Here is an 11,177-nt window from a genome sequence, read left to right as displayed (position 1 = left end):
CCTAGTCCTAAATCTTCCCTGAGGCCTAATCCCGGCTGGACGTCCCTCCACCTAGTCCTGGGTCTTCCCTGAGGCCTAATCCCAGCTGGACGTCCCTCCACCTAGTCCTGGGTCTTCCCCAAGGCCTAATCCCAGCTGGACGTCCCTCTACCTAGTCCTGGGTCTTCCCTGAGGCCTCCTCCCAGGTGGACGTCCCTCCACCTAGTCCTAAATCTTCCCTGAGGCCTAATCCCAGCTGGATGTCCCTCCACCTAGTCCTGGGTCTTCCCCAAGGCCTAATCCCAGCTGGACCTCCCTCTACCTAGTCCTGGGTCTTCCCTGAGGCCTCCTCCCAGCTGGACGTCCCTCTTCTTAGTCCTGGGTCTTCCCTGAGGCCTCCTCCCAGCTGGACGTCCCTCTTCTTAGTCCTAAATCTTCCCTGAGGCCTAATTCCAGCTGGACGTCCCTCCACCTAGTCCTGGGGAATCCAGATGAAGTACTTAACCTTGTGCCCAGCCATAAAATACCACCCACCGACTTTTTTACAGGCAACTTTATGAATGTATATTTACAGTAGATTGCTGTAAAGTTACGTTACAACCTTGTCAACGTGACAAAATCACAGTAGTCTAAGTATTACTGTAAAAAAAATCACAATATAGACTACTCTATATTTAGTTTTTGTTGTGTTTAATTGTTGTTTTTTTTTACAGTGAATACGTAAAATACTTTAAATGGAAGCACGGTAACTTTACTGTAAAAATAATTCACAGTAACTTGCTGGTCCATTTTTTTCCAGTAAGTTAATGTAAATTTTACATTAAATTAGTTACAGCGTAGTTCAGTTATCACAGTACAAACAATAGAAATGTAGGACGTTATTCTGACTCTGCTTCTTGTCTCCTTCAATGCGTCTCGACTGCTAAAGTAAACCAGACAGTGCTCATCATAAACGGACTGTGCATGCGTGTGTGTGCGTGTGTGTGTGTGTGTGTGTGTGTGTGTACGTGACTGTTTATGTGCGTGTGTGTATGTGTGTGTGTGTACGTGCCTGTTTACGTGTGTGTGTGTGTGTATGTGTGTGTGTATGCGTGTGTGTGTGTGTGTGTCTGTGTCTGTGTGCTTCAGTTGATTTATTATCAGACTGGTGCATTTTAACGGCTGTTTCATCAGGCTGGGGCGCCTGGTCTCTTGATGTGGGCGGTGTAGATGGAGTAAACCAGTTAAAATGTGCGACTCGCACCATGCCCGCCGCGTTGGTGCAACAACACTCATGCAGAGAAGCATCGCATCTAAGAATACTTTATTACTCGGGACTAATAAAGCTCAAGGACGAAGGGAAGAGAACATGTGGGGTGAAAGTAAAAAAAAAACACACATCAGCAGAGGAGGAAAGTAGAGGAAGCAAAATCACATGAGCTCACTGGAAAAGTCATGACAGATTGATGAGTCATTCCCCAAAAAACACCTCTGTCCTCACCTGTCACTGTCGGAGCGGCAGCGTGCTTTTTTTTGTGTGTTTTTTTTAAACAAAGACACAATGCAGATCGGTGCTGCTCGCTCTGCCCGTACCCCGCTGTGTAATTCAGTGCCGTTCCGCCCATGCAGGCCAGCGTACAATTACCCATCGACCTTGAAACATCAGGCCCCTGCTGTCCCGGTTCAGAGCCGAGTCGTGTCCCAGCTGTGGTCAGCCTGTAGGGCCCGATTCCAGGGCCCTGATTGGCTCATTTCAGACCAAATGGAGCGTTCAGATCCTAGTTATTGACATATTTACACACCAGAGGGGCTTTTTCATTAGCTCAAATCATGTAATGGATTCGCCGGCGAGCCGTGGCCATGAAGGATGAGTTAACTCTGGTGTTTTCGTTGACATTAGCTTTACTTCCTCATTGTTTGGGCTCTGCTGTACGCAGACTGTTCCCAGTGTCCCAATGTGAGGAGAGTGCAGATTTGAGTCACTTTGCAAAGAGTAGTTAGCATACAAGATGCTAACAAGAAACTTCTGTAATGTCAATACCGTAAAAATGGACCTGCTTAATGAAGTTGGTTCACAGCTGGCTGCAAGTTAGCATCAAACACATCAAAGGCTGTCAGTTGAATGACGTTTTGAGCTAACGTTAGCATAGATAGCTAAAACGTTTCTGAAATGATTTCCATCTTCTGTTATTGTTTGTAATGAGAAAAGTTTATTATTTCATGGATTTCACAAATTATTTGACTTTATTTACCTTTAAATTTGAGAATGCGAGACTCAAATCTGCACTTGACTCACATTGGGCAGTGACACTCAGGAACCATTTCACCCAGGAAACGGGGGTTCATATCCCAGGAGTACTACTTTAAGGGACTGCTATTTTAACCCATTCATCAGTCTTTTTTTTCTAATCTTAACTAATCGTTTTGGTGCCGAAACTAAACTCACTTTGGACCACTAAGGTCTATATAAAAGAGACTTCAGATACAGTATTAGGGACCACTAAGGTCTATATAAAAGAGACTTCAAATACAGTATTAGGGGACCACTAAGGTCTATATAAAAGAGACTTCAGATACAGTATTAGGGACCACTAAGGTCTATATAAAAGAGACTTCAGATACAGTATTAGGGACCACTAAGGTCTAGATAAAAGCATCCAAAGAGCACCACGTCATGGGACCTTTAAAGTCTTCTCCGGCTGATTTAATGGTATGACTATTTTTTTTAATTGGATCGTATGGATGCTGATGGGCGATAGAAAGAGTCGTTTCTTGCTGTCCGAGGCGCTCCGATGGTAATTGTTCCGTATTGATTGTGTTTGGGGGGAAAAGGGTTATTTTGGGCCAGTGTGCATCGCTGCCCAAACACACACACACACACACACACACACACACACACACACACACACACACACACACACACACAGATGATGAGGATTGTCTGGTTCTGGTTCATTTGAGTGACTGTTCTGTTTCTGTCTTTGTTTACAGGCAGAAATACAAAAGTACATCGCAGAGGTAAGACACACAAATACACACCGACACACACACACACACCGACACACACACACACACACATTGAAGAGGCTGTCTAAAGCTGTATTCTCATGTGAAACAGCCCACTACAGGTGATAGTCTGTGTTTTACAGTACGTGTTCTTACTTCCTGGAAATCCTCCGTTTTGGTTTAGGCGAGGGGGGGCGCCTTGGTAGTGTGTGCAGGAGGCCGGACATGACGCAGATAAACCGGGGTCCCGGAACCGGTTCATGATTTGGTCTTAAACCACAGAGTCTCGAGTCTCTTTCTGTTCTTTGCATCTGTTTGACGACTTCGGCGTCGCCCCCTTAACGAGGGAAAGCAAACTTTGTGTCCCTTGAAGAAGTGAAGGAGAAAACACGACACTTTCACTCAGGAAACGGGTGTTTGTGTCCAGGAACTACCGGTGGAGGGACTTGTGTTGGGACCCGAACCACTTGTGCTAAGATCATTGCACAATCTTTTCAAGCTTTGCATCTCTTCTGACTCCATGCAGGTTTTAAATTATGAATGATACGACACCAGAACATTTGCACATTTACACCAATACCACTACAGCTGCTACTCATGATAATAAATACAAGTGAAGCCAAGAGATACTTCCTTCACTGAATGCTGCAGTCTTGAACTTTTATTTCTCCCTCGCTCCGTCTCCCTGTCAGACTCCAGCTGTAACCATGGCAACTGAAACCGATTTTATTGAGTGTACAGGAAGGTGTTTTCATCGCCATGACAACGGCACGATGCCTGGCTGCGGCGGAGACCTTATGTGTCCCCTGTTGTCAGAAATAGAGAAATACATACATATTTATATATATTTATATACATATACATGTGTATATGTGCCCTCTTGTTGCATGGCACCTTAGAATCTTCTCGCAAAAAAGTATTGAGATATAGGCCTAATTTCTTAAAATGTAAGAAACGTTTGTGTTTAAAAAAAGGTTTTATATCCGTTATAAAAAGTACAGTTCGGGTTATTCCAACCCGTTTTCACTCCGAACTTGTAAAATACCGGCGCTTGTTCAGTGTCTCTCCAACTCGGTCTCACGGCAGATCGTGAAAGGGTTATTTTGATTTATTGATTTGTGTTCATGTCACGGTTTTCAGACATGAACCATATCTAGAACTACCATGACACTGGGCTGCTCCGGGGGACGCAACCACGGGGAAATGAAACGCCGCACGCCGTCCACAACAACGGGACGGTTAGGTTAGAAAGAGAAGAAAGCGGAAAGGAAATGCAACACCAAAAAAATGACAATAACATGACCTGTAAAGAAATGATTAGATTAAATAACGTGACCATTTCACAAACTGCCGATGAATCTCCCTTTAGCATCTATGTGGGCAACGTAAGGTAATTCCACACATTGTAATCAAAACCATACACATATGATTGTAGACTACCACAGGTAATGTTTATTAAATAAATCCTAAAACATGCCGCAGACTAGAAATTGCTAGTATATGCTAACGCTAGCTAACGTCTAATGCTAACGTATGATGCTAACGTCTAATGCTAACGTCTGATGCTAACTTCTGATGTTAAGCTCGAAGGGTTTGTGGTGACTTTTCCTTGAACGCTACCATTTCGTGAGTTGTGACTTGAAGTTGTAACTTACGGGACAAAAACTGTGTCTGGAACGCAGCATTAGTCTAACGGTACGATATTATCACGATATTAATTTCACAATACGATATTATTGAATAAAAAAAAAAGATTTTCTAATATATTCCACCATTTATAAAACGAGTAGCTCAAATCAAGCAATCTGATTGGTTCAAGGCTGCATGGGCAGCAGCTCGACCGCGGCGCTGTAAGATGACGTAGTGTGAGCACACTGAAAAATAACTTAAATGAAACTGAGGAGTCAGAGCTGAACCAAAATAACAAGCAAATAACAATTTTTAACCTGTAATGACCTTGTTTCCAACTGAAATGAACGTTTTTCCCGGCTGACAAACGTATCTGACGGATACGCCGTCAGCTCTGTGAGGAGCCATGTTTACCACTGGGGTCGGCTGATTGACAGGCGACCGGGTCTCGAGGCCTCCCATCTGGAGGAAAACAGTCATGTTCTGGTTTTGTGCCGTGAACGAGACAGCAGCTGTGTGGGAAGCATGACGATCGTGCTTCCTCCTGTCAGGGAGCAGGTGCATGGCGTCTGCAGGGAGGATTTCCGCAGACTGCTAATGCTCCTTTCGGAGGTGATGAAATCGGCACATCCAGACGGAGGACGGTGCAAGGGCACGCAGCAGAGAACAACCTGTTCTCACTCCCGACTCGTCAAGTACTGGCGCTTGGTCAGTGTCTCTCGGCGCCAGATACAAAGATCCTCCTGTAGCGTGTGTGGAGGACGCACCTGCAGAGCAGCTGTAAGGTGATGTGGTGTTAAAAGAGAGAGTGGTAGGGAGTGGTGTGAACGACCAAAATCCTTTAAATGAGGCTAATAACACAGGAGCCAAGAGAGCGAGGTCCAAGCACGGGCAATAAAACGAGAATTGGGAAACGAGTTGTTTGTTGACTACCGTTTGGAAAAGGGGAACAAAAAAATGGAAAATGACTTGATTTCCATTATTTGTCGGAAAACAGGTCGTTTTTGTCTTTTTTTTTTTTTCATTCTTCTATTTTTTTAAATCCGTTGGCCGCCAAGTACACCGACCCACCAACCGACCGGGGTTTGTGTCTTAGCCCAAAATGATTAGTAAAAATAAAAATACAGAGTGACAACAGTAAAGAGTAGTGTGAAAGACCGAAAAAAATGGCACAAGGAGGTTGGCTGGGGACAGGGACAGCCGGATCACTTCTAACCTTCAGATAAGCCAATGAAAACGGACAAAACAACACCGTTAACGTTGTGACCAGAAGGGATACAGCTACGGCCAGAAGTTACGCAAAATCTAATTTAATGTTGTCCCCGTTGCAAATTGACCTGTTTTTTCTGTATCAATGTTCTTTTTAATTCCCCAAAATAACATGATTGATTCCACACAACGCTCTTTGGCAAGTACACATCTCTACTTTCATTAATTTTTTCTTATTCATTTTTATAGCATTTGAAAAATCACATTGAAGTGGTTTTTAAATAGTTTTGAGTAAAAGTTGACATATTCCAGTCTGTGATTATCATCAACATCCATTCCTTTAATTTTAGTCGAAATAATTCCTAATTTCTGCTTTTCTAACTCAAACATTAGGTATAATTTCCTACAAATTAGGTTTATTGACCATGAATTCCAAAAATAACTAAAAAACTAAAGTTAATAGTGTTGAAAACATCAAAGAAGTATCAAACTGTGTTGCGTGAGAAAAACATAAGAAGAATGAGATTTTTATTTTTTTATCGATGAAAAAGCGTCAACAAAAGTGTTGATTTGCAATTTTGATGAGAAGACAACACAAGGTATGACATGGTCCGACACCATTTTTTCCATCCGCGATACCGATTCCGATACGTGAACTTGTGTATCGGCCGATACCGAGTACTGATCCGAGACCAGCGGGTCACTTAGTTGATCATGTTTTAACAGCTGTGTGTACTTCTGTCCCTGTATGGATGTGATATGATTTCTGAAAATAATATGAAAATGACTTTGTTATCCAGTTTGACAGCAAATGACGGAAAAACAACATAAATAAACTACTTTTAACGTAGATTTTCTAATCTACTAAATGAGGGCTAAATTACGTGGTATCGGTGCACAAACTCCAGTACTTGCCAATACTGATACCAGCGGTTTAGTCAGTATCAGAGAGTTTTCCGATACTTTCTTGGTATCGTAACAGCTCTAATAATAATACAATTTGAATATTTTCAGCCAGGAAACACGAGTTCGTTCCTCGGAGGTGTTTTAATCCAAATCACGATCTTTTTCCTAAACCTAACTAGTTGTTTTGGTGGATAACTAACTGTCAACGCCACTTTTTTCGCGGCTAAACGCCATAGCTGCATCCCCTGCTAGCCACAACCCTCAGTTCCAGATGTTGCAGTGTGCATGATTTATAGATTTATGTGTCCTGTCAAATCTCAGGAGCTGAAACATAAAGAAAGCCCTTTCTGTTTTCAGAAATAGTGTCTGTATAATTTTCTTTTGTTTGCTGAGCTCTCAACACTCGGAGCCCAAAACAGCAGCTCAGACATTAGTGTAACTTTTCATTTCAGTGGGCAGGTATAAACTAGTTTTGGGTGGGCGAGTTCAGGGCTGTGATTGTCTGACTAAAATCTGGCGAGAGTGAGTGCAGACAGCTCAGCAGGACATAACGGCTGTGGAGTCAAGACGAAGATAACAGAAACATGTCCCGCCGATCCACTTTCAGATATGATGAGCTTGATGAGAATGAAAACAGCATGCGTTAAACAGCTAATCTCACTTTAATAAAAAGTAACTGCTCTATTATCTGCTGATAATGCACCCAAACGTATTCCTGTGTCAAATGGTGAAATATGAACTCTTAGCTGAGCAATCACATTATTGCATGGCACTTTTTATCTTCATAAGCACTTTTTAAAGCACTTATTTACTAATTTGAATGGTATGTGTACTTTTTATCCTTAGGGGCAAGTAATTCAAACAGTATTTTAGCACTTTTAAACGTGGTTATGTCAAAAGATTATTTTAATATATTTTAATTGTATTTCTTTTAGACTGGACACCGGGCATTTTATTTATCAACACAACTTTTATACATTTTATTTATTTTATTTATCTTAACTTTTCTTTTCTTTTTTCTCCTCTTTTCTCTATGTACAGTGTATATTATATATTTTAATTATAGTAATTTTATTTATTATAACTATTTGTCGGTGTCTCGGGGAGAGGAGCCGAGCAGGACTGGAGGAGACCTTTTATTTAAAGTTTTATGTTCCCGCTGCCAGTCCAGTCCTGTGGTCCTTTTGCCCTGCTCCGAGCTTTTGGCCTTCTTTTAAACAGCTTTTTAGAACCGAACCAGGTCTTTTAAGGAGATTTGAAGTGTTTTACTCACACCGGGGGTCCCCTTGTGCCCGTGCCCCTCACAGCGCCCATCCAGGGCACTGCGTTCTACCCTAACCTAACCCTTACCGTTTTGGTCACATGTTGTATCGTGACCCCAGGGCATCAGGGTAAAAATAGCAGCAAAGCAGGGCTCCAGGCAGGGATCAGGGAAGCTGGGCGCTAGCTGGAGTTCAGGGGACTTGGGCGTCAGCTGGGGTCAGGGAACTTTTTGCCATTTGCCTTTTTGCCATTGCCCTTTAAGAAAATAAATCCATAGAAAAACTGATAATGCCCTGGCAGAAAATTACTAGTAACTTTTCCTTTATGTTTACAAACAAAAATATGGAAAAACGCCTGTGAAAAATCAGTTCAGAAAATTAATTCATGACACAGTAGATTAGCCAGTATTTTAATCTGCAGACTTTCCCAACAGTGTGCAACTGATGAGTAATTACACACTTTTACACACATGATTTTTGTGGTTTGCTTTCTGCAATTGTATGAACTGACAGTCACTCAAGCAGCAACTCCACTTTTTAACACTTTGGATGATGAATTCTTCTCCTGTGTTAGTTGATCTGTCCTTCTTGTTTTGTGTTTGTGTCGTCAGGCTGAAGGGGGTCCTGGAGCAGATGGACCGGGGTGTCGTGGACCTGCTGGAACTCCGCAGGAACCTGGAGCTCGCTGCTGCCATGTTGGACAGCGTCTACACTGATGAGACCAAGTAGGACTGATAGACAGCTAGATGGACGAATGGGTGTTCAACAAAATCAAATCCCCGTCCCTGTTAGTCCCAGCCGTGACTGACGGGTGTTTCTTTCTGTCCTACAGGCGTCTGTTGGACACCGAGGACGAGCTCAGCGACTTGCAGGCGGAGTCGGTGCCCAGCGAAGTACGTGATTGGCTGGCGTGTACCTTCACCAGGAAGATGGGTGTGGCCAAGCGTCGTCCTGAGGAGAAGCCAAGATTCAGGAGCATCGTCCACGCAGTGCAAGCTGGGATATTTGTAGAAAGGTTAGTCTTGCACGTCCAGCTCCATCTCCACAGCGCTGTGGAGCAAGGTGCTGCTACATCAAAGATGCATGCTGGGATACGAGAAACAAACCAAAGCACAAGCGCACAGGTGCACAAGCATACAAACTTGGAAAAAACAACAACTATCCATGCTGTTTTGAGTGAGACCCGGTTTCTGTCCTCTGCCTTCAGTCTTTGGGTGAGCTGTTCAACATCTGCACGGCTTTCTACGGCACTAGCCGAGAAGAGGTGGCTAACCGTAGCATGCTAGCTCGTTATCAATGGAGAACACTGCTCCAACAGCCACTAGTTGACCAGAATCTCCAAAAGAACTACTTCCTGTCCCTGTTCTGCAGGTATTCCACAAGTGGCCCTGGTCTAGAAGAAGTCTTCCAGCTAAACCTGCCTTGGACTGACCAAATCTGGAGAAAGAGTTATCTAGCTGATGGGATCTTACCGAGCTACTGAGCATGTGCAGCTCCCAACAAAGATAGTATAGAAGTGAGATGTCTCACTCTGTAGTTAAAACTACAGACCTAAACACACAGGGTGAAAACAGGATCTGCAGCAATGTGCAGTACAACAAAAATATGGTGTTTTTTAAAATTAAAGCGTGTAAACCTATTCTGGTACAACCTCAAAATACAATTATGAACGTTAAAATGAGCAGAAGATGGGCGCTTCAGGAACAGCAACACACAGAGAGTGGAAGAGGAGAGGCAAAGCTCCGTCGATCCAGACTAGTGAGAAGGGAAAAATAAAAAGATTAGGCCCCTGTCAAATAAATACAAAGCATTTTCAAAAGTATGAACATATTAAAACTTATCTCAGTAGATTTACAAACAATCTTCACCACCTGCGTTGCGGAGATTAACTGAAAGTGGGACTCCTGCAGCTCACAACATGACTTTACATGAAGCATTTTGCAAATGCTCAAGGAATGCACGACGTAGGAGTCTTGAACAGCCATTTTCCATGTGAACAACATGCAGCTCACACATCCAACCTCCGCAGAACTGAACTAACACCTCGACACACGGGCGCCGATCTATGCTTCTGCCTGGTGGGCGCTCGAATCTGTTGAATGTCCCGCCCCCACGCGCGAGATAAACCTTCTGCAACAACCGTAGCCCACATGACTCGCTGCCACACCGGTTTGGAAAAAGGTTTCAAATGCATACATTTCTACGGTGGCCCGGAGGGAAAAACAACAAAAAAGCAACAACAACAACAACAACAGCAAAGGCTAAAAACAAAGGTGTGATTTCTGAGAAGTCGTATTGTGTAAAATGTTGTTTTGTTTTTCTCTTTTGCTGTTTTTGTTCTTTCTAAAATCTTGTTGGGTTTTGTGCCTTATGGCCACCGTACTTCTCAGCACCATGGAAAATTAACAGCAACGACCAACACACACACTCTCTCGAATGCACACAAACACACACACACACACACACACACACACACACACACACACACACACACACACACACACACACACACACACACACACTGGCCCAATCCCAAAGTGAGCCCTGATGACTAAACACTCACAGACTTAATAGATCACAGGTGCTGAGTGAGTGAGTGTGTGAGGCCACATGGGTCCAGATAGGTATAAATGGGATTGGGAGAGCACTCACCGGGATAACATGTTACCTAGGCAACATTTAATAATAAAGATGTTTCTGACACGTGCCGCACGGCCGAGGCCCAGGTCGTTCCCTTGTCGTGGTCGCGTGTCATGCTGTTGTTTACCTTTGTAATTTTTCTGATTTCCCCGTGGTCGCCGCGGTAAATGTCACAACACTTTGAACTTTGGGTAAAAGGGCTCTGCAAGTGTGTACTCCGACCTTCACGTACCTTTGAAATCCGACCTGGGGACAACCCGAAGCCCTTACCAATCTCACGAGAATGCTCACCAAAGTCTGTGAGTCCAGACTTTGGGATTGGGCTACACACGCACGCAGGCACCCAAACACACACACACACACACACAAACACACACACGCACACACACATAGTATTAAAAGTACTTGAAGCGGACAAATCCTCACAGTTAAGAAGCAGAAACGATCCAAACCGTTGTGTGTTCGGTAGAATCATGGCAGGCCGTCAGGGGGTGCTGTGTCTCAGGTGGGTGTCCCGTGGGGGCTGTGTCTCAGGTGGGTGTCCCGTGGGGGCTGTGTCTCAGGTGG

The 11,177-nt window shown here is 43.7% G+C and overlaps 1 protein-coding gene and 1 long non-coding RNA gene across 3 annotated transcripts in view; one reads left to right on the top strand and one right to left on the bottom strand.

The window, feature by feature from the left end:
- Nucleotides 1-6,529, bottom strand: part of LOC117953154 — a 20,882-nt gene extending 14,353 nt beyond the window's left edge. The window contains exons 1-3 of one of the 2 annotated variants that reach the window (XR_004658577.1): nt 6,409-6,529; nt 5,873-5,874; nt 1,848-1,858 (exon numbers count right to left, since the gene is read on the bottom strand). This is a non-coding gene — a long non-coding RNA (uncharacterized LOC117953154). Of the gene's footprint in view, nt 1-1,847; nt 1,859-5,872; nt 5,875-6,408 lie in introns of those variants that run through there. The other variant, XR_004658576.1, reaches the window with a different exon arrangement.
- The window catches only part of LOC117953094 (calcium/calmodulin-dependent 3',5'-cyclic nucleotide phosphodiesterase 1A-like), a 31,587-nt gene that overhangs the window by 5,113 nt on the left and 15,297 nt on the right, over nt 1-11,177 (top strand). The window contains exons 3-5 of the mRNA XM_034885865.1: nt 2,950-2,976; nt 8,582-8,695; nt 8,803-8,985. Coding sequence (XP_034741756.1) covers nt 2,950-2,976; nt 8,582-8,695; nt 8,803-8,985 — 324 coding nt within the window. The remainder of the gene's footprint in view (nt 1-2,949; nt 2,977-8,581; nt 8,696-8,802; nt 8,986-11,177) is intronic.

This window comes from Etheostoma cragini, chromosome 11 (assembly GCF_013103735.1).
Source record: "Etheostoma cragini isolate CJK2018 chromosome 11, CSU_Ecrag_1.0, whole genome shotgun sequence".
Classification (NCBI taxonomy): Eukaryota; Metazoa; Chordata; class Actinopteri; order Perciformes; family Percidae; genus Etheostoma; species Etheostoma cragini.
Note: the sequence above shows the minus strand (reverse complement) of the source record. Positions and strands in the feature narration are given on the sequence as shown.